The sequence below is a fragment of the Dipodomys merriami genome, unplaced genomic scaffold (assembly GCF_024711535.1).
Source record: "Dipodomys merriami isolate MVZ:Mamm:240054 unplaced genomic scaffold, mDipMer1.0.p SCAF_78, whole genome shotgun sequence".
Classification (NCBI taxonomy): Eukaryota; Metazoa; Chordata; class Mammalia; order Rodentia; family Heteromyidae; genus Dipodomys; species Dipodomys merriami.
In genome coordinates this window covers 2,265,604-2,288,927 of record NW_027206379.1, presented here as the reverse complement: position 1 = coordinate 2,288,927, position 23,324 = coordinate 2,265,604, and the positions used below count along the sequence as shown (strand labels likewise).

The 23,324-nt window shown below is 41.8% G+C and overlaps 1 protein-coding gene and 1 long non-coding RNA gene across 5 annotated transcripts in view; one reads left to right on the top strand and one right to left on the bottom strand.

Moving 5' to 3' along the window:
* The window catches only part of LOC138818568 (uncharacterized), a 75,105-nt gene that overhangs the window by 20,294 nt on the left and 31,487 nt on the right, over positions 1 to 23,324 (bottom strand). The window contains exon 2 of the long non-coding RNA XR_011369192.1: positions 19,837 to 19,990. This is a non-coding gene — a long non-coding RNA (uncharacterized lncRNA). The remainder of the gene's footprint in view (positions 1 to 19,836; positions 19,991 to 23,324) is intronic.
* The window catches only part of Kmt5b (lysine methyltransferase 5B), a 62,387-nt gene that overhangs the window by 26,762 nt on the left and 12,301 nt on the right, over positions 1 to 23,324 (top strand). For all 4 annotated transcript variants that reach the window (XM_070009483.1, XM_070009480.1, XM_070009481.1 and 1 more), the window contains 7 exons: positions 5,548 to 5,695; positions 10,463 to 10,531; positions 15,524 to 15,689; positions 16,269 to 16,378; positions 18,250 to 18,416; positions 18,631 to 18,650; positions 18,736 to 18,872. In XM_070009483.1, coding sequence (XP_069865584.1) covers positions 5,548 to 5,695; positions 10,463 to 10,531; positions 15,524 to 15,689; positions 16,269 to 16,378; positions 18,250 to 18,416; positions 18,631 to 18,650; positions 18,736 to 18,872 — 817 coding nt within the window. The remainder of the gene's footprint in view (positions 1 to 5,547; positions 5,696 to 10,462; positions 10,532 to 15,523; positions 15,690 to 16,268; positions 16,379 to 18,249; positions 18,417 to 18,630; positions 18,651 to 18,735; positions 18,873 to 23,324) is intronic.

The following is a 23,324-nucleotide window of genomic DNA, read 5'->3' as shown; positions in this document are numbered from 1 at the left end:
GTGGCTGATGCCTATAATCCCAGATAATCAGGAGGCTGAGATCTGAGGATCACAGTTCAAAGCCAGCCAGGACAGCAAAGTCCATGAGACTCTTAGCTCCAGTTAACCACCAAAAAGCCAGAAGTGGAGCTGTGGCTCAAGTGGCAGAGCACTAGCCTTGAGCAAAAAAGCTAGGGAATGCCCAGGCTCTGAGTTCAAGCCCCAGGATTAAGAAACAGAGAAAGAGAGAGAGAGAAATAAAACCAAAAAAACACCTATCCACAAAAAAATCTCAGACCCATAGTTTATTGATGACTTCTTTAAGATGTCTAAAAAATTAATACCAGTTCTTCACAAACTCTTCCAAAAAATAAACAAGAAAGGGATACTTCATAGCTCATTTTATTACTACCATAACCAAACATTACAAGAAAACTATAATATCTCTTGTGAAGATGGATATAAAAATTCTAAATAAGGCTTGGTGCCAGTAGCTCACACCTGTCATGCTAACTACTCAGGAGGCTGAGATATGAGGTTTGCAGTTCAAAGCCTAATCTCAAAATAATTACTCAAAAACCTGAAGTGGCACTGTGGCTCAAGTAGTAGAGTGATAGCCTTGAGCACAAAGAGGCTCAGGAACAGCATCCAGGTCCCTGAGTTCAAGCCCCACAACAGACCAAAAAAAAAAAAAATTGTAAATAGGATGCTAACAAATCAAGCTGAGAAGTAGCTCAGTTGGTGTTGTGCTTACCAAGCATGCATGAGGCCATGAGTTCAATACTTAGCACCATCCAAAAATTAAATTGTGTGTGTGTGTCTATTTCCAGTAGCATATGAAAGAGATTCTAGCTGGGCAATGGTGGCTCACACCTATAATCCTACTACTCAGAAATCTGAGATCTGAGAATCAAGGTTTGGACCAGTCTGTGCAGAAAAATTCTCAAGACTCTGATCTCCATATAACCAGCAAAAAGCTGAAAGTAGAGACATGACTCAAGTGGTAGAGTACCAGCCATGAGTGAAAAAGCCAAACAAAGGCATGAGACCCAGTGCTAGTATACCCATTTATCCTATAGCATGACCCCAATGGTACTTATTGCAGGAATGATGTAACATCTGAAAATCAGTACAATAAGCTAGACCAGTAGAATAAAGGGCAAAAAAAGGAAATCACACAATCATCTCAGTAGATTTGGGAGAAGAATTTAGCAAAATTTAACACACTTTTGGGATGGGAAACAATACTAGCATAGGAAGAAATCTCAACCTGATACAGGATGTTCATGAGAGAGCTGATACCAGATTTGTGATAAGACAAACTGCTTTTCCCTAAGATATAAGAACAAGACAAGGATATCCAATTTCACCACATCTATAATCACTGTGCTAGAGGTTCTATCAAGAGCAGTTGCATAACAAAATGAACCAGCTAGGCACCAGTGGTTCCCACCTGTGATCCTAACTATGAGTATGCTGAGATCTGGAGGATCCAAGTGTAAAGCCAACCTGGGGGAAAAAAAGTCTGTCAGACTCCTATTTCCAAAATAAACCAGATAAAACCCAATGAGAGGCATAACTCAGGGTAGAGTGCTAGCATAGCAAGCATACGACCCTGCATCCAAATCCTAGTCCCACCTAAGATTCAGCAAGAAGTAGAAAAGCAACTTATATTATTGCTCTGTTAGAACACCTGAGAAAAGTTTTTTTGTTGTTTGTGGGGCTTGAACTCAGGGTTGTAGTGCTTTCCTTGAGCTTTTTTTTTTTTTTTTTAGCTGAAGGCTAGTAGGATTCTACCACTTTGAGCCACAGCTCCACTTCTGATGGTTAATTGGAGATAAGAGTCTCATAGACTTCCCTGAGTAGCTAGGACTACAGGTTCCATTGTGTGGACAGGGGAGAAAGCCAAACATGGCAGAGAGCATTGGCAGACAGGAAGCAAAGTAAGCAGCAGCAGGAATAAGCAGGCCAACAAAAATCCCCCAATACATGTCCTCAGTGACCTACTTTCCCCCACAGGGCCCCACCCTCTACCGTTCAGTCACATCCCAGTGGTGTATTTAAATTGTGAATCTATCGGTTGATTAAACCAGGGATTAATTCAGAATCCTCATAATCTGTGGAACACTCTCACAGACAAACCAGGGGTTTACTTTACTGATCTCTTAGGCCTCTCAATCCAATTAAATTGAAAAATCAAGAGTCACCACCAAAATTGCATGTATAGAAAACCCTGAAGAACCTGCCAAAAAACTATTACAGTTAATAAGCAAGTTGGTCAGAGTTGCAAAATACAAAGTCAGCATGTCAAAACCAAACTAATACTAGCCCTCAGGAGTCTAAGGCCAGCTGGGCTATATAAGCAACCTTGCCTCAAAAAGGAAAAAAGAAAAAGGAAAAAAAAAAACCCTAAAATTCCTAAAGTAGAGCACTCACTTGGCATGGCTAAGGCCCTGGGTTTTATCCCCAGTACCACACACAAAAATCTCATTTACAATGACATCTCAAAAGATAGGAATAAAACCTGCAAAAGCACAAAACTTACCTCTGAAAGCTGCAAAACTGTTGAAGAAACTTAAGACCTAAATAAATAAGTGGATCACATGGATGTGCATTGATTAGAAGACAATATTGATCTGGTGGCGATACTCCTGGACCGGTCCATGGAGTTGGCAGAGTCCCTATCAAAATCCCAAGTCGCTTCTTCACAAAAAATGACAACCCAACCCTAAAATGCTTAAGGAAATTTCAGAGACCCAGAATTGTCAAAACAATCTTACAAAAGAACAAAGAAGAACTAAACCTTTATGGTTTCAGAGCTTGCTACAGTGCTGCGATAATCAAGACAGTGATGGAGTAAGTTGAATGCACAGCTCACACCATATGTGGAAATATAACTCAAAATGAACCAAAGGCCTAAAAGTAAAGCAAAACCTATAAACATCCTAGAAGAAAATCCTGACATAATTTTTCCTGTCTTTGGATTAGACACTGTTTTCTTAGATATGACATTAAATATACAGACAGGAACAACACAAAGTCCATCAAAGTGGTGTTTATCCTTTAAGGGTCACTAACAAGCAAAGGGGACCACAGGAGATATTTTCAAATGGTGTGTCACAAAGAACTAGAATCCAAAGTATACAAAGAACTCTTCAAAGGCAACAATAAAAGACAAAATCTAGTTTTAAAATGAGCAAAGGATCTGAATAGACACAACTTGCTCCAGATGCAGAGGCCATTAAACACATGAAAAGATGTTTAACATCATTAATCACTATGAAATGTAAATCAACCATGAGATTTCTAAGATGTCTAGAATCAGACACTGGCAAGTGTGGTGGCACACACCTGTAATCCCAACACTTAGGAAGCTGGAGCAGGAGGTTCAATTCAGGGCCAACCCTGGGCAACATAGAGAGACTATACCTCAAAGAAAACAACAATAAAAGGGTAGTTTGTGTTGACAAGGATGCAGAGAACTTAGAATTCTTAAACTGGCAGTGGGGATGTAACCTCCACTTGGGCAAACATTTGGAAGTTCCATAGATGTTACAAAGAGTTACTGTATGAACAGCTGTTCTGCTTGTAGATAGAATTGAAAAACATGTACACATAATAACTGTACTCAGATGTTCATAGTAGCATTATTCATAGTAGCTAAAATGTGCAAACAACTCAGACAGCCACCTAGCAAGATGTGTCCATCCATATGATGGCATACCATTGACTATAATAAGGGAAGAAAAGCTGGGCGCCGGTGGCTCGCACCTGTAATCCCAGCTACTCAGGAGGCTGAGATCTGAGGATCACGGTTCAAAGCCAGCCTGGGCAGAAAAGTCCGTGAGACTCTTATCTCTAATAAACTGCCAGAAAACTGGAAGTGGTGCTGTGGCTCAGGTGGTAGAGCACTAGCCTTGAGCTGAAGAGCTGAGGAACAGGGCCCAGGCCCAGAGTTCAAGCCCCACGGACGACAAAAAATAATAAAGGAGGAAGTACTGATTTATGGTATCACGTGGATGAACCTGGAAAAACATGCTCATATAGAGAGAAGCCAGTCATGAAGCCACACACTGCAGAATCCATGTATGTGAAGTTTTCAGAATAAGCAACTCCTTAGTGGTTGCCAGGGACTGTGCAGTATGGAGGATGATAGGTATGCCTTGTAATGAATACGGAGTTTCTTTTTTGAGTGATTGTTACACAAATCTGGATGTATAATGTAGGTTATTCTATTTTAGTAACGCTGTTACGGAGCCTCTGCTCCCACCTGATGCGGGGAGTGGGTACTCCCTGCATTCCCCTTTTCCTTCTCAATTTCTACTTATTTTGTTAGAGAAATCTGCTGGTTTTCTTTAAAAAAAAAAAAAAAAATCAGGCTGGGAATGTGGCTTTAATGCTAGAGACTTGCCTAGCATGCATGAAGCCCTAGGTTCAATTGCTCAGTACCACATACACAGAAGAAGCTGGAAGTGGCCTTATGGCTCAAGTGGTAGAGCGCTAGCCTTGAGCAAAAGAAGCTCAGGGACAGTGCCAGGCCCTGAGGGCAAGCCCCAGGACTGGCCAAAAAAAAGTTTTAATAGTTCTTTATTTACCTATGTGCTTAATTTGATTGCAGAATCATAAACCTGCCTTTGGAGGGACCTACGTGTGTTTCATTCTGTGGAGGAATATAAAAAGCAAGTTAAACTTCACAGAGTCAAATTCTTCCACTTGTTGTTTTTTTTTTTTAAACCTCTGCACTAGGGATTGAGGTAGATCCTCCCATCTGCTAGGAAAGCATTCTACTATTTGAGCTATGCCCCTAGTACTGCTTCTTGGTTGTGAGAGCCTAGTTACACTGCTAGCGTCCTCTGTGAATGGTAATGGTTAATTCCATGGGCAGGCTTTCAGTGACACATAGTTTCACCAGGGCAGAGGAGGCCGTCCCCATGAATTTGGTCTGCCCTCCCGACCTTGCTTTTCCATTTAAACCCATTTCTTTCAGTTGCATTTTTCAGTCCATTCATTGAAATTGTTTCAGAAGTTAGTTAGAAGCAAGCCTGTCATTTTTCTCTCCACTTCTTTCTGCTTCACTTTGCAATCATGGGCATTTCTTAACCTCAAGGCCTCAAGGGGCTAGTAATAATTCAGATGCCCAAAGCAGGAAGCTGACCTTAACTCTTCCACTCTGTTTTGTACTTGAGATCAGTAGTTCTGACACCACAGAAACTGACCTGCGTTCCTCTCCTGGCCCTCCCTGCCTGCACTGGCCCTGTGTGCTATCTTGTTAGGGGAACATCCTGTCTTATTTCTCAGTTACTCTGTCTATCCAGACCTCACTCTTAGGAACATTGATAATACTGTCAGTTACCCAAATTCTGTCAATATCAGAATTAGAGTTAGGGTTACTGCATTGGCTTTTCTGTTTCATGCAAGAAATATTAACTTCTTGATTACTAATTGAAATAAGCAGTTTTAGTTCTGGATTACTAGCCTGAATGAAAAATGAATCTCAGGATTTTTATGATAGGTTTAAGTAATTGTCAGTTTGAATTACTTTTTCTTTCTTTCTTTTGCATTTCACAGGTAATGGCAACTCAGGATTTGAAGGACAGAGTCGCTACGTACCATCTTCTGGAATGTCCGCCAAGGAACTCTGTGAAAATGACGACTTAGCAACTAGTTTGGTTCTTGATCCTTATTTAGGTTTTCAAACACACAAAATGAATACTAGGTAATGTTAAATCTTTCTCCTGAATGGAACAGATTATGATGTTGAATTTGTACTAATGTAAAATTTTGTTCAAAATTTTAAATGACATAAAAGAAAAATGCTATGATATAGAAATAAGGGTCTGTATGTGTCAAGAGAATCATGAACAATCTTGAAAGTAGATTTTTTTTCCAAGCCTAAATAGTAGGCTGCATCAGTTTTGACTTTGATTTTTTAAGTAATTGCCACTGAAGCAGGCACTGGTGGCTCACACCTGTAATCCTAGCTACTCTGGAGGCTGAGATCTAAGTATTACAGTTTGAAGCTAGCTGGGCCAGTAAAGTCTTGGGAAACTCTTATTTTCAATTATCCAGCAAAAAGCTGGAGTTGTGGCTTAAATAAATGGTAGAATACCAACTTTGAGCAGAAAAGGCTAAGGGAGAGTGTCCAGCTCGAGTTTAAGCTCTAGTACCGATGTATTAAAAAAGTCTCTGAATGTAGGAATTTTGCCTTCATGTTTAACTTGCACTTCAGCCAGTAATCATAAAGGGAATATTTTTAAGGGCATGTTTATATTCAGGATGCAGGTAAAAAACAAAACAAAACAGATGTGTGTGTTTAGTGTCAGATGCTCTATTTACCAATTACTGTTATATCAATCTTGACATCTCTCATCCTCTAGCATCTGAGGTCGCTAATTCCTTTATTCTCTTTCTCAAAATATCATCTCTCAAAAAAGATCCTTACATTGTTTTATATTGTTTTTGTCACCAAATGGATAGGGCTTTGAGCTTTTATCTCTGCTTCCAGGGCAAAGGGTTTTGAGTCTGGTGGGTAATCATGCCAGCAGGGGTTTAAGAGTGGCAAGCCAGCCTGGCCCATTTCCTCTCTTCCCCATCACACCCACACTGGCATTTTGTAGCCTAGAGTCTGGGACAACTCAGTAAACCAGGTGAAGAGCGCTAACGGGGATAGGAATTGGTGAGGAGAGGGGGCCAGAGGAAACGTGTCCCTTTTTGCTCCTTTTAGTTTTATCCTTTGCTAAGATTAAAACAAGACACACATTCTTCACTCATTGACTGTATTTTGACTCTAGAAATAGGTAATAAGGTACCTTTGGGATTTTTGTGCAATGTCCTGCTCTTATCTCTTTAATCACTGAAATGAAGTATTCCATGTCCGTTTCCTTTGTTCTCATGAACGTGAGAGACCAGTGTATTCTTCTCCTAGAAGACCTTAACAGATTTTATGTCACCCTTTAGCCCTCCTCTTTTTTTTTTTTTTTTTTTTTTTTAAACATACTGTAGTAGTCTTCTGAGTCACTACAAAGGTTTTTAATTTTGGCCTGGAGCCATTGAACGGTGATAAAATTTCAGGGCTTATTTTGATTATGCCTTGTATATTGAGATACAAGGATATGGAAAATTTGGAAAATGACTTCATCAAAATTAATGACTTGTGAAATAACTTCTATTCTGAAATCCCTGTGCTTTATTCCGGAGGATGAAGGGTTAACCTGTTGTTGGCTACTTCAATAGGAAACACTCTAGGGTTTTTGTTTTGTTTTGTTATAAAGGTGATGTACACAGGGGTTACTGTCTAATAAGTCAGGTAATGAGTACATTTCTTATTGGACAGTGTCATCCCTTCCCTCACTCTCAGTGTTCCCCTCGTGGGGCTTGAACTCTGGGCCTGGGCGCTGTCCCTGTGCTCTTCAGCTCAAGGCGAATGCTCTACCGCTTGAGCCACAGCGCCACTTCCAGTTTTCTAGTGGTTTATTGGAGATAAGAGTCTCACTGACTTTCCTGCCCGGGCTGGCTTTGAACTAAGATCCTCAGATCTCAGCCTCCTGAGTAGCTAGGATTACAGGCGTGAGCCACCGGGCTCCCGGCTCTCCAACATAATGTATACTGAGTACCACAGCTGTTTACCCAAACCTAACAGCTGTTTATCCAGCCTTTTTGTTTTGTCGGTCACAGGGCTTAAACTAGGCTCTGTCCCTCAGCTCTTCAGCTCAAGGCTAGTCCTTACTACTTGAGCCACAGCACCACTTTCACTTTTCTGGTAGTTAATTGGAGATGTCTCATGGACCTTTCTGCCTGGGCTGACTTTGAAGCATGATCCTCAGATCTCAGCCTCTTGAGTAGCTAGGATTACAGGTGTAAACCACCAGTACTCAACACTAATTTTTTTTTTTTTTTTAGCCAAGAAAAACATGCTGTTTATTTTTTTCTTAAATGGACAATGAAATGTAGAATATAAAGATGAATGCGATTAATCATTTACAATTTCTTGATGGAACATTGGGACTAGATAGGCTGAAAAGCATAACCCGTCCTTGTTGTATTGACTAGAATCACATCAGAACTATGTATATTATATCCTCGGGCTATTTGTTCACAGAAACAAGCAAACAATTTCATTTTCTTTGTTGTTCGTCAACACTAATTTTTTACAAAAGTTCTTCAGGTCATCGATGCTTATCATTAGTTTAGTATGAGTCACCAACAACCTTTCAAAATGCAGATTTAGTCAGTAGTTTTAGGGTGGGATCTAGGACTTTGCATTTCCCAGACTGTTTGGCATAGTTAGATTTAATCTATCAGGTCTGTGGCTTTTATTGTCTGTGATGTGGCCTGTGGATAAGAAATTCCTAACTATAGTTTCTGATGGCTCACTTAAAACCATGTATTCATAAAGTGTGAAATCAGAAGCGTTTGCCTCCATGCAGAATACTCTGGGTTCCATTCCCAAGGCCATGAAAGAAGGGAAAATGAAATGTGAAGTGCAGAATTACCACACAATTACCATTTCAACTTAAGACCTCAATAGCCTAAGGACTCTTTAAGTCAAAATGCATCCTGTACACACAGAAATTGAAGCATCTAAAATAAAAGCTAACCCTGCAGAAGAAATATTTGCTCACAGTTTTCATTGCAACATTGCATTACAATTTGAATAGTTCCTAAAGTAGTGTGTGGAGAGGTATCCAAAGCCGCCTTCTCCTGGCAGATTGGCTTCAGGCTAGAGTGATGATGCAGGTGACACCCTTCTCGTCCCCCACTGAGGCTTTCAGTGTGGGTCTCAGCCCTCGCCTGTGAGCAGCAGCTGCATTTGGGAATCTTTTTTCCCCTAGCTTTGTTGGGGGTGGAATTGGGGTCCTTGTCTGTGTAAAGCAAGCACTCAGCACTCAACTGTGCCCACAAGTGCGCTGAAATCCCTATCAATCAAGCTAATCAACTTAGGGAAGTGTACACATTTTCATTTTGTCTTAGTGCACTTACTTGAAGATAAAACTGTCCTTTTTAGCTCTTTGTCTTTTGAGCAAGAACTCACCAGAATATTGACTTAAATCATTTTTCAAGATAATAAGGAAAATAAGGAAAACCAACAGTGCTTTATTGGAGAAGTTTATAAAATACTCCTAAGTTATCATTTTATGGACCTCTCCATCTTTGGGATGTAAAAGAAGTGATGGGAAGGTAATGGATCCTGGATTTTAATTTTGTGTACTGTCTGTTTACTTGTGTAAGTGGTCTTTGTTGAGGCTAATATATTTGTAATTAGTGGGCCTTTTTTTTTTTAGTTTCTCTTTATACCATTTTGCTTCCCCTCTATTTCTTTCAGCTTACCTTTAGGAATAAGACTTAAAAATATCATGTTTAAGCAGAGTACTGGTGGCTCATGCCTGTAGTCCTAGCTACTCAAGAAGCTGAGATCTGAGGATTGCAGTTCAAAGCCAGCCTAGGCAAGAAAGTCCCTGAGACTCTTACCTCCAGTTAATAACAAAAAAAAAAAAAAAAAACTGGAAATAGAGCTGTGACTCAACTTGGTACAGCTTTAGCTTTGAGCAAAAACGTTCAGGAATAGCACCCAGACTCTGAGTTCAAGCCCCATGACTAACCAAAAAAGAAAAAAAGTTATGTTTAGTGATTTTGAGAATTTCCACAACTAGCTCTATCTTGAGAACTGTTGTTTGTTAGTTTGGAAAGGGCTTTTGTGACAGTCTTCCTATATGGCCCAGACTGGCCTGGAATTTTCAATCTTCCTGCCTCAGCCTCCTGAATTCTGGATCACAGGCATGTACCACCCACTGTTGCTGGCTTTGAATGCTTACATTTCATCTATTCCTATGTTTACCTACTAAGCATAAGTACTTGGTATAGATAAGATGTTAATTTTAATTTATTGGGGATAATTCAGATTTAATTGACTTGCAGTTACGAAACTTAAATTCTTGAATAGAGTTGTTGATAATAGCTCTGAGTTTCCACAGGGAGCTGGGGGCAGGGTTTTGTAAACATGGGGGGGGGGTGTTCAATAATGCCTCTTGTTTAGGCAGAGTGTGCTGATACTTCACAGTATCTTAAGTGGAAGAGACTTGGGCCAGCAGAAGGCTGAGGAAATGGTATTATAAAGCAACAAGAATTGTCTCAGGGGACTTTCCTTTGGAACTTTTCTAATTTGAATATGAGTTTACAGCCCTTCCTCATCCCTTCACAACTGTAACTCATTTCCATTTTACTTATGCATGTCTTTTTTATTCATATCCACTGGTAGATATTTATCACTTAAAGACAGGTGCTTGACTAGAATGCCTGAAGATATTTCAGGCCTTTTAATTTAATCGATGGGAAGACCTGGCAGTGTTACCTGTTAAGCCTACCCAGGGCTTCATGAGGTTCTTAAATACCGTCTTAAGGATTTCTACTATAGCAAATATTAAGTCTATTTAAACTACAAATACAAGTTGTACAAATAGCTTTTTATTGTTCTTTATTTATGTAGCGCTTTTCCTTCGAGGAGCTCAAGGCATTTTTCAAAGTCTGACGGTCTTTACAACAGCAACCCTGTGAGGTAGGTTGAATGCCTTGCGAACAGCGAGGTACTGACTGACCTGTTCCAGCCTATGCAGTGTGTGCTAATGGTGAAGTGGTTTGACATGCTTGCACAAACACTTATTTAGAACACTTAACACTTAACAGTTTTACATTTTGGAAACAGAAAAAGGAAAACAAAGAAAAAACTTCGTATTCTATAGTGATAATATTAAGAGGAATCATTGGTTTAAGATGAGGTCTGTGAGCCTGGCTCACCTGGAGCACTGGTGGCAGGTAGGTTTTTGGCTCTTGTTTTCAGGTCCAGGAGTCTCTGCAGCTGTGATTCTGAGACTCCTTGCCTACTAGCTACAAACTGGAACTTTCTTTAGAGGGACATGTATTCATTATGTCCACCTGTGACTTGCTTTACGTATTAAATTATGTGAGCATTTCTCTCTCTTCCCTTTCTAACCCCCTCCTCCCTCCTCATACCTCCTGAAAGCCTGGGAGACTCTTCTCCAGTTAACCACCAAAAAGCCATGAGTGGCTCAAAGTGGTAAAGCGCTAAAGGCTTGAGCAGGAAAGCTCAGCAGCAATGCACAGGCCTCGTGCAGTTCAGGCTCCTCAGCCAACAACAGCAACAATAAAAAACAGGGACAAGCCGGGCGCCGGTGGCTCACGCCAGAAATCCTAGCTATTCAGGAGGCTGAGATCTGAGGATCTCGATTCAAAGCCAGCCTGGGCAAGAAAGTCCATGAGACTCTTGTCTCCAATAAACCACTAGAAAACTGGAAGTGGCGCTGTGGCTCAGGCAGTAGAGCACTTACCTTGAGCTGAAGAGTGCCGGGACAGCACCCAGGCCCAGAGTTCAAGCCCAGCAACCGACAAAACAAAGCAAAACAAAACAGGGACAAGTGGGCCTATTGACTAGAAATGACGAATACTTTTCTCTTGCCTCCTCTGCCACCTCCTGCTCTAATACAAAGCTTAAACATTCATATTTTATCCATCCTTTCCACTGTAGTATCAGTATGTAAGCCAGACCTGTTTGTTAGTTGCAGGGTGCTGAGCTGATATTCAATATCAAGCCTAAGTGAGAGCCTTTTCTTTATTTTTCTTTTCTTTTCTTTTTTTTTTTTTTTTAAAGAGCATTTTTCTTAACCAGGATTAACCCTAAAGGAACACAAGAGGGTTCTCCTAGTCCAGTGATAGAGCTGAACAAGAAAGGCCTGTTTCTTGCATTCATTGGCCCTGAATCCTTGGGCAACCACCTAGTCTTTTTTTTTTGGTCAGTTGTGGGGCTTGAACTCTGGGCCTGGGCACTGTCCCTCAGTTCTTCAGCTCAAGGCTAGTGTTCTACCACTTGAGCCACAGCACCACTTCGGTTTTCTGGTGGTTATTTGGAGATAAAGCATCTCATGAACTTTTCTGCCCAAGGCTGGCTTTGAGCTGCGATCCTCAGATCTCACTTCTTGAATAGCTAGGATGACAGGTGTGAGCCACCAGTGCTCAGCTAGAGCAGACAAATCCAAGAGGCTCTTATCTCCAGTTAAGCAGAAAAGAAGCCATAACTGGAAGTGTAACTTGAGTGGTAGAGGATCATTCATGACTGAAAAAGCTGACAGAAAATGCAAAGCCTGAGTTTCAACTCTTGTACCACCACAAAGAAAGAAAAAAATAAACAAACCTAAGGCAACCAGAAAGATGTTTTTAGATAGGTAGGAACATGTTTAAGAGCGCAAAGAATACACATAAAGCCAAATGTCCAACGTTTTCAACGTCTGTGGCTTATTTTGCTGTGGTTTTCTTCTTTACTATTATTTAGTATTTATGCATTTACTTACTTATTTAGTGTTGGTATTGAAGCTCAAACTCGGCTTTGTGCTCTCCTTAGCACTATTTTCAGTGAAGGCTGGCACTCTACAATTGAGCCATATTTCCACTTCTGAGTCTCTTGGATTTATTTGCCCAGGCTGGCTTGGAACCTTGATCCTCCCAACTCTGCCTCCTGAATAGATTACAGATGTGAGCCATTGGCACCCACCTTTGAAGTGTATTGATTGATTGATTGATGTTACTGAAGATTGAACTCATGGCTCGCTCCTGCTACATAGGTGCTCTACAACTTGAGTTGTAGAGTCCTGTTATTTTTAAGTGGAGTGTCACTGTTGCTCAGTTCAACAGAGATGTGTATAAAGATACCTTGGCTCTTTCTGTTGTTTGTACTTCTACTGTATATCATGGATAATTTATTGCATTTGCTAAAAGGGATCTATTGCTTTCCTACTTACTATCAAAGTGTGGATCATCTATTTGCTACATTTCTTATTTTGTATTGCTTGAACTGTTAGGCCTGAGCCAACAGCTGCTTTTGTTTGGGCTTGTTTTTTCCCTGTTCCTTCTCCCCTCCTCTCTCTTTCCCTTGAGGTGGAACCCAGACTTTGTGCTTGTTAGGTCAGCATTCTACCATTTTGAACAAGCTCACTCTACCAGTGTATCCTCAGCCCTTGTTTGTTCTTCATATGCAATAACCCTAAACAGCTAGAACCATTTTCAGATCTTATCTTGAAAAAAAACCAATTATTATAGCTACATAAGTAATTTAATACAGACCTTTGGGTAACTCACCAGTTCTTCAGATCTTTAGATTACTTTAGTGACAGCTTTCCAGTATCATTGGGACAACCTGAATACAGGTTTAAAGGCATACATTTATCTGTATGAGAATGTATGTGCTCTGTGCTCATAACAGTTGTGGGAATCCAGTTATTTGAAACTAGGGTCTGGTGTAAGTTCCAGGTGATAGCACTATGTTAACGCATCTAAAGTCCTCTAGAAGTCCCGTCCAGGGAACAGCATTATGCCTGTCCTGAACCTCATTTCTTCCTTAGTTCTAGTATTTTCCTTCACTATTGCTAGACAACTTGCCCTGGTCAACTATTTGAATCCAGTCTTAAGATCTTCTTCTTGTGTTTCTTCTTACTTTGCCTTCCCTTGCTTGCCTGCAGTATTGTGCTTTTTCTTTTAAAAGTGAAATCACTTCCTTTATTGTCCAGCTCACTGTCATTTCCAGACCACGCTCTTCCTGCTCCTATCAGTCATCCTATCTTTTCCAGATTTTGGATTCACCGATGAACAGTGCCTAGCTTAACTGTTTCTATACTTCTTATTCCAGTTACAGTTTTCTTTTATAGAGCAGTAGCCTTGTCTTTTGCTTCTGGTATATCTCACTGTAGCATTTCCTGAGTGGGTACACATGGGGCACTAATAAACACTCCTTGGTGAAGCATGTGGCTTGCAATCGTACAGAAATATCAGTTGGCACATTGTGATAGCTTATCCTGAAAGAATTCTGCTGAATGTTTCCTTTGCAGGACTTAGTGCTGTATCTTATCTCAGTTTTAGTATTTTCAAACTCATGAGATGTGTAATTCTAACTATTAAAGAGCCATAGTTACAAATATTCCCTCCTAAGCCTCTAATTTTTTAATTATTATCTTTAAGCAGTGGTACAAAGGAGTTGTCACTCAACAAAGCAGTTCATGAATTTAATTCATCTTGATCAATTCTAAGATTTTTTTTGGGGGGGGGGCCTCCGGTCATGGGGCCTGAACTCTGGGCCTGGGCGCTGTCCCTCAGCTCTTCAGCTCAAGGCTAGCGCTCTACCACTTGAGCCACAGCGCCACTTCCGGCTTTTTCCTATTAGCTTATGTGGTGCTGAGGAATCGAACCCAGGGCCTCAGGCATGCAAGGCAAGCGCTCTACCACTGAGCCACCTTCCCAGCCAATTCTAAGATTTTTTTTTCTTAGTATATTTTATTTAAATAGCAATCTATAATACTCTTTAATTTTTTGGCAATTGTTTTGGTGAGAAAACTAGCCAGCTGAAATTGATGTGGAGAATTTTGAAATGAAGATCTGAATAGTTTTATTTAAAGGACTTAGCTTACTGAGAAGACAACTTTAGAATGAAGGGCTCTCAGTCTTTGTTGTTGTTGTTGTTGTTATTTGTGGGCCTCAACTCTGGGCCTGGGTGCTGTCCCTCAACTCTTCAGCTCAAGGCTAGTGCTATACACTTGTGCCACAGTGCCACTTCCAGCTTTTTCTGCTTATGTGGTGCTGAGGACTCCAACCCAGAGCCTCATGCATGCAAGGCAAGCGCTCTACCACTGAGCCACCTTTCCAGCCCTTTCAGTCTTATTTTGACAGTGATTTCTATCAATTATTAACACATTCCTTTCATATTCTGAAGTCATTATGGCTGATTTTCACAACTAAAGCCTTCTAAAATTCTGCTATCGTTGTAGTTTCACCATTGTAACTCTTCCCTTTTTTGTTCCCTAAATGCAGTTGTCAAAGACATCGGGGGTGAGAACATGAAAGTGTATTTGAAGAGTTGTTGGAATATTCAGTGTGAGAGCTTCCTAGTTTTGTACAAGCACAAACCCTCTCAGCTTCACTCTAAGGGTTGTAAACATACTTGTCATTATACATTCAGCTAGATGTGCTCTAGTTTAGAACTTTTGTAAACGAATAGAATAAGCCTAAAGCAGATGAACTTTTGTTATCTCATCTATAATTAGTTGGCAATAAATTAGATACAGTTAAGTATAAATAATAAAATATGGTTTGAAGGGGCTGGGAAGGTGGCTCAGTGCTAGCATGAAGCCCTGGGTTCGATTCCTCAGCACCACATAAACAGAAAAGGTGAAAGTGGCGCTGTGGCTCAAGTGGTAGAGCGCTAGCCTTGAGCTGAAGAGCTGAGGGACAGCGCCCAGGCCCAGAGTCCAGGCCCCACAACCAACAACAACAACAAAAAATGGTTTGAAGAAAGAAATTGTATTTCCAGGTGGTCACTGTAATAATTGAACATTGTCAAGACCATTGTGTGCTTTTGTTAGATATTTGTTCTGATTACTAACTACGGCTGTTTTTAGGGTATTAACTCTCAAGATCTCTTAAAGTGGATCAATGTGGTAACCCAAGAATTGGGACAGATTAACTTAAACTTAACGTTGATTTCTTTTAGATTCCGCCCTATTAAGGGAAGGCAAGAAGAACTAAAGGAAGTAATTGAACGTTTTAAGAAAGATGAACACTTAGAGAAAGCCTTCAAATGTTTGACGTCAGGTGAATGGGCACGGCACTATTTTCTCAACAAGAACAAAATGCAGGAGAAATTATTCAAGGAACATGTAAGTCTTTCTTAAGTAGATTGATGCTGTTTTTCTGCTTAGAGGAGATTGCACAGCTCATGGAAGTGTGGGGATTAAGTTTGGTTTGGTTTTCTTTCTTTTCTTTTTTCTTTTTTCCCCCTTTATAGTGCTAGGGAAGGAACACAGAGCCTTGCTCACGCAAAGCCAGTTGAGTCATTTCTTAGCCCCTTTAAGTCATTTTTCCAAGAGGAAACTTGGTCATCCAGGAGTGAAGTAGACAGCCTGTTAGGTACTCATATGTGAAAAACCAAAATAACAGTAAACTTTTGTTGTTGTTGTTGGCTGTGGGGCCTGAACTCTGGCACTGTCCCTCAGCTCTTCAGCTCAAGGCTAGCGCTCTACCACTTGAGCCACAGCACCACTTCTGGCTTTCTCTGCTTATGTGGTGCTGAGGAATTGAACCCAGGGCCTCATGCATGCAAGGCAAGCACTCTACCTCTGAGCCACCTTCCCAGCCCAACAGTACACGTCTTACACTGTTGGTAATGGTGTTCTTTTACAATTCTGAGCAAACCTAGCAGCATAAATAATATAGTCATTTTTTTTCTCCTGTTTTAGGTATTTATTTACTTGCGAATGTTTGCAACTGACAGTGGATTTGAAATACTGCCTTGTAATAGGTATTCATCAGAACAAAATGGAGCCAAAATAGTTGCAACAAAAGAGTGGTAATTATTATTCTAGTTTAAACTCATCATTTTATTTAAAGATTTCCTAAATTGCCCTTGAAGTGTTAATGTCAGAAGGCAGTGTTAATCCTGCAGTCACTGGTAGAGCATTGCTCTGGCCAGAGTGGAGTGCAGTGGGGAAACTCAGGTCCCATCACAGGGCCAAAATGCTTTTAGTTCTCCCTAGGTTGAGGCTGGATGCCCTCAGTGTGCAGACTACTAAGAGATTGGGGATTCCAGGGTTGATGTCCAGCCTTCTAGTCAGTCTCCTGCCAGCCTAGAGGAAAGTCTGGGAGGTGAAGACTTAATAGTTTTAGGTGCTTTATGCACATTTCCTCAAAAAAAACCACACACATAGCATCTTAAATAAGTCATAGTATTAAACCTTGCTAGTGAGCTCAACATCAGCCACAAATGAAAGAGGAGATTCCATGACCGTATCTTTCCTGTAATGCCTGTTCCCTACCTTATCTCCCAGGAGGAACGTGCAGCTGCACTCACAGTTTTTGAATATTTTCTGTAGCAAAAATGTTAAGGATCAGGTACCTAAGACTGGAATGAGTAAAGTGGCAGCAGTACCGCCGGGCCCTGAGAGAAGCGTGTATACACGACTGTGCTTTGCCTGAGATAGTGCAGACCCTATGGCAGGCAGATGGGCTGGGAGCTAGGGAGCTATAGCTGCACTGTGTGGTGCCCTCCTGTGCGGTACACCGGCCACCAGTGACCTTGAGTCCATGCCCTGGCGTCAGTGTGAAGTGGAAGTGCTCTGTATTGCAGATACAGAGTTTCCAGTTACACTTGATTTCTCATTGATAGCTCATACTGATTCATACTTAAGTAGTAGTTTGGACATGTTAAGTTAAAATAGGTTACGAAAAATAATTTCAAGCTAAGTACTAGTAGTGCACACTTATAATCCTAGCTACTCAAGAAGGTAAGGTCTGAGAATGGTGGTTCAAAGCTAACCTGGGCAGAAAAATCCATGAGACTCTTACCACCAGTTAACTAACATAAAGCTGGAAGTGGAACTGTGACTCAAGTGGTAGTGCCTATCGAGAGCAAAGGCCATGGCCCTGAATTCAAGCCCCAGCATCACTGCACGCACGTGCACGCATACACACACACACACACATACACATACTCACACATCATAATAATTTTATCACTGGTCTCTCTTTTTTTTTTTTTTTGGCCAGTCGTGGGGCTTAAACTCTGGGCCTGGGCACTGTCCCTGACCTCTTCAGCTGCAGGCAAACACTGTACCACTTGAGCCACAGCACCACTTTGGTTTTCTGGTGGTTAATTGGAGATAAGAGTCTTATAGACTTTCTGCCCAGGCTGGCTTTGAACTGTGATCCTCAGATCTCAGCCTCCTGAGTAGCTAGGATTACAGGCATGAGCCATCGGTGCCCAGATCTCTTGTCTCTTTACTTTCTTCATGTGGTCATGTGAAAACTTGAGCTTGTGTAACACTCCTAGTAAGCTGTGTGCTCTAGCTGGTGGCTCTTCACCTTGGGGTCCTCGTAATGCTTTACCCCTGTTGGTCCCTGTCTGCTTCATCCAGGCTCAGCAAGTCTGCAAGCACTTTGTACCCAGGAAGCACTGTTCTAGGTGCTGCAGGATACTCAGACACATGGGTGGCCTGATCCTTATTCTGGAGGCACTCCCGCTCTCTCATAGGGACAGGTAGATAATAAGTAACCATGGTACAGGCTATAGGGGTCCAAGGAGGAAAAGCGGATACCCAGCTGGCATCCCAAGTCAGGCAGGTAAAATACGCAGTTTCTGGTATTTATTGGGCAGGCTTATTTTATTAGGAGAAGCCTTACGGTTTATAATTACTAGTAATTTTTATCACATATTTTAAATAGGAAACGAAATGACAAAATAGAATTACTGGTGGGTTGTATTGCGGAACTTTCAGAAATTGAAGAGAATATGCTACTTAGACATGGAGAAAACGACTTCAGTGTCATGTATTCCACAAGGAAAAACTGTGCTCAACTCTGGCTCGGCCCTGCTGCGTTTATAAACCATGGTAAGCTGTGTTTCCCAGGTGTCTGCGCTGGTGCTGGGGAGGCCTGCCGTGGCTAGTGAGAGACCGGTTCCCTTAAATACTCCCATGCAACCTAGGGCCTACAGTTCTGTTGGAAATTGTGAAATTGTCTGGAAGCCTTTTCAGATTTCTGTAACTGTTCGTGTTTCAGATCTTATCAGCAGTTAATTGACTTTCTCTTTTGGACATTTTTCAGATTGCAGACCTAACTGTAAGGTAAGCAACAAAAGCTTTTTATAACCCTCAAATATTTTGTTTCTGCCTCAGGTATGAGATTCTCAATGAGTTCCTTTTATTTCAGTTTGTGTCAACTGGTCGAGATACAGCGTGTGTGAAGGCTCTAAGAGATATTGAACCTGGAGAAGAAATTTCTTGTTATTACGGAGATGGGTTTTTTGGAGAAAATAATGAGTTCTGTGAATGTTACACTTGTGAAAGGTACTCTATCAAGATTTTCGCTTAAACAGTCTTGAAATTACATGTTTATGGATATGAACTCAAGTTATCTTTTTATGATTTAAGGACAGTTTTTAATCCTCTGTGGCCTAGAGCTGTGCCATGTGTAGACTCAAGTCTTGTGCAGTTCTTCAGTCCCCGCCCCCCAGGCCTCACATTGCCAGCTATCATGAATACAAAGGTGCTAAAGGGAAGGAGTAACAGCGCACACACATGCACACACAGCCCCAGAATGGCAAGTATAGAAAACCCTGACTTGCCCTGCATGGCAGCACACTGCGTCCTTTGGAAGGCTTGTTTCCATGCAGTCCTCTAGACCATTCTAAGTTCTTCTTGTGCCACTCATCAAGACAGCTCTTTGTAACCATCAAGATTCTGGATCCTGGATTGGGGGTATGGCTCAGTCAGTGTGGGACCATTGCCAAGCATGTTCAAACCCCTGCCTTGGCTCCCAGGGCCAGTTGGTTTAAAAAAAGATTCTGCAGCTAGGCGCTGGTGGCTCACGCCTGTAATCCTAGCTACTGAGGAGGCTGAGATCTGAGGATCATGGTTCAAAGCCAGCCCGAGCAGGAAAGTCTGTGAGGCTCTTATCTCCAATAAACCACTAGAAAACCAGAAGTGGTATTATGGCGCAAGCGGTAGAGTGCTCTCCTAGAGCCGAAGAGCACAGGGACAGCGCCCAAGCCCAGAGTTCAAGTTCCATGACCACCACCAACAACAAAAGAATTCTGCATCCTTCCTAAAATTGCCCACCTCTACCCTGGCTGGCAGGACCACTTCACACCACTGCTTATCGTGCTGCTAGAAGCAGTAAGCGCACCTCAGAGATGAGGCGCAGATGAGGCAGGCAGAAGCTACTTAGGCTGCTCTTGGGTGGCAGTGCCGACTGCACAGGGCAGGAACTTGCTTAAGGGACACCTCACATTGACCTGGGAACTTCACTCACCTGGCTGATCCCAGACCTCAGCCACTTTCCTGTGAGAAGCAATAGCACGTGACTACCAGCAGCTGCCTGGTCCTTGTTCTTCCACTTGTGCTGATTGCAGAGTCTTGTGAGAGATGAGATTCCCCAGTCACTTTGGGCCATTGCTGATCTGTAGCTATAGTTAGAGAAAACAGAGCTTTAACCACTTTTTTCCACCCTTGAGCTCCTGGCCACCAGCAATGGCAAAAATTATTCCTAATGCTGCTAGATTTTTGCTAGACTAGAGGAGAATATATAAAATTTTCACTGGGCACTAGTGGCTCACACAGGAAGCTAAGATGTGAGTGAGGATTATGGTTCAGTGCCAGCCAGGGTAGAAAAATCTGTGAGATTCTTATTTCCAATAAACTATCAAAAAGCCAGAAGTGGCGCTGTGGCTTAGGTGGTAGAGCGCTAACCCTGAGCAAAAAAGAGCTCAGTACCCTGACTGGCACAAATAAATAATCTACGTAAAAAACACTTTCAATAAAAAGTTTCAAAACCCTAGGAATGTTCAGGCATTGTAATACCCAGAATTCGGGATGTTGGGACAGAAGGATCATGAGCTCAAGGCCAACCTAAGCAACATAGTTCACAGTTCATTTAGGCTACATAGTAAGATCCTATCCCCCCAAAACAAACAAACAGTGGAAGAGGGGAGCTGGAGGTGTAGCTAAAATGGTAAAAACTCCTACCTAGCAAGCTTGAGATTCAAGGCTCTAAATTTAATCCCCAGTACTACCCCTCGCCCCCCCCCCCAAAAAAAAATTAGCCATTAGTTGGATCTTAGACCAATTTACAAAACCAAAAGATCTTTTAGGTCAGGTGTGGTAACACCTATGCTCTCAGCACTCCAGGCTGAGACCAGAGAAAATTTGAGCTTGAGACTAACCTAGGCCATGTGGCAAGATCCTGTCTCAAAAAGAAAAAAAGAAAAAAACATTAATCCATGATGGCTTTCAACCATGTTTAATAATACCTTAAAATCACTTCATGGGAGCCGGGCAATAGTGGCTTACACCTTAATCCTAGCTACTCGGGAGGCTGAGACCTGAGGATTGCGGGTTCAAAGCCAGCCCGGGCAGGAAAGGCCATGAAACTCCTTTTTTTTTTTTTTTTTTTTTTTGAGTCTGGTCGTGGGGCCTGAATTCTGGGCCTGGGCACTGTCCCTCAGCTCTTCAGCTCAAGGCTAGCGCTCTACCACTTGAGCCACAGCGCCACTTCTGGCTTTTTTTCTTTTTGCTTATGTGGTGCTGAGGAATCGAACCCAGGGCCTCAGGTATGCAAGGCAAGCGCTCTACCACTGAGCCACTTTCCCAGCCCCCATGAAACTCTTATCTCCAACAAACCACCAGAAAACTGGAAGTGGCGCTGTGGCTCAAGTGGTAGAGCGTTAGCCTTGAGCTGAAGAGCTGAAGGACAGCGCTCAGGCCCAAAGTTCAAGCCCCACAACCGACAAAACAAAACAAAACAAAAATTCGGGAAAACTCAGCAAAATAGTTAAGCAAAGTCAGACTGTTGATGAGTGTAGGTACATTGTGTGAGGGCACGGGCAGGGGAGTCCCACGGGGACACTCTGTCTCGTGTTCGCTGCCCTGACACAGTAGTAATTGTATCGCTCCTATATGAGTGCTACATATTTCATCCAGAAAACTGAAAGGACAAAATCTTAACACTTACCGACCCCTGCAAGAAAAAAAACCTAATTAAAAATAACTATAAAGACATAAAAATATGGATTAAGCCATGGCTAAAGGGATAGAGCACCTTTCTGGCAGACATGAAGCCCTGAGTTCAAGCCAAGAACATAGGGGCTGGGAAGGTGGCTCAGTGGTAGAGTGCTTGCCTAGCATGCATGAGGCCCTGGGTTTGATTCCTCAGCACCACATAAGAGTGGAGCTGTGGCTCAAGTGGTAGAGCGCTACCTTTGAGCTGAAGAGCTGAGGGACAGCGCCCAGGACCAGAGTTCAGGCCCCATGACCGACAAAAACAAAAAAAAAACAAAACAACATAAAAATACTACTCCTCCCTAACTAATACATAAATTGTTGGGAACAACTTTTAAGTGTTTATAATTTTTTCAGTTAGTCAAAATTGTTTGAAGCTGGGCACTGGTAGCTGACACCTGTAATTGTAGTTACTCAGGAGGCTGAGATCACAGTTTCCTGCCCAGGCAGGAAAGTCCGTCAGATTCTTTATAAGCTATCAGAAAAGCTGGAAGTGGAGCTGCAGCTCAAGTTAGAGTGCTAACCTTGAGCAAAAAGCTCAGGGATAGAGCATAAGGCCTGAGTTCAAGCCCCAAAGAAAAAATAAATTATTATATGGCAGAAAGAAAAGTAAACTGTTTTGAAGCTTATATAATAGTATCTCTAATGTTAAACCAAGAAAGAACTATTAAGGAAGACTTGTTTTAACAGATAAATTGTGATCAGATTTACTACTGGGCTAGAAATGGATAAATAGATAAGAAAATATAGTCTTGCAAAGAGGCAAAAATGTATGGTATCTTAATATGTATGAGGAGATAATGGTTTCTTTAATGATTGATGTTAATTCATGTTGGGGAGGGGGCACTAGACCTGCATGTCACATATGCAAAATAAATTCCTGTTAGATTAGAGGTCTTAAATTTATGGAAGCAGAGGTTGGGAATATAGCTTAGTGATAGAGTGCTTGCCTAGTATGCAGGAAGCCCTGGGTTTGATTCCTCAGTACCACATACACGGAAAAAGCTGGAAGTCCCTCAGTGGCTCAAGTGGTGGAGTGCTAGCATTGAGCAAAAGCAGCTCGGGGACAGCGCCCAGGCCCTGAGATCAAGCCCTAGAAAAAAGAAAAAGAAAAATGGAAGCAAATCTAGAGAATCATGGAGAGCCTAGGCAAAAAGTTCATGAGACTCTGACCTCAATAGTTAGACATGGTTGCAGGCACCTGTCATGCCCGCTACAAGGGAGGTCAGAAGGATCTTGGCCCTAGGCCTTAGGCAAAAAGTTTGTGAGACTTCCATCTCACAGAAAATTCTGGACATGATGGCATGTGCTTGTCCTGCCAGCTATAATGAGAAATATAAGAGACTCTCAATCCAGGCCAGCCCACGCAAAAATGAGAGCAGAGTGAGCTGGAGGTATGGCTCAAATGGCAGAGTGCCTGGCTAGCCAAGTACAGAGTCTTGAGTTCAAACTTCAGTATCCAAAAACAACAACAAAAAAAAAAACACCTAAAATTTAAGTAATGTAAAATTAATAGAAAAAGCAACTTAAATGTATGTCTCAGCTTGAATGATAAAGATATTCTCGAAAATATAGGACCAGAAATGGTGAGCATAGACCTGCGTGAGTGGCCAAGGTAAAGTCAAAGATATTTTACTGGAAAAAAATGAGTGTACACATCCAGTAACAGAAATTTCCCACAAACTCAATAAAAAGCTAAATTCAAGCCGGGCGCTGGTGGCTCACGCCTGTAATCCTAGCTAC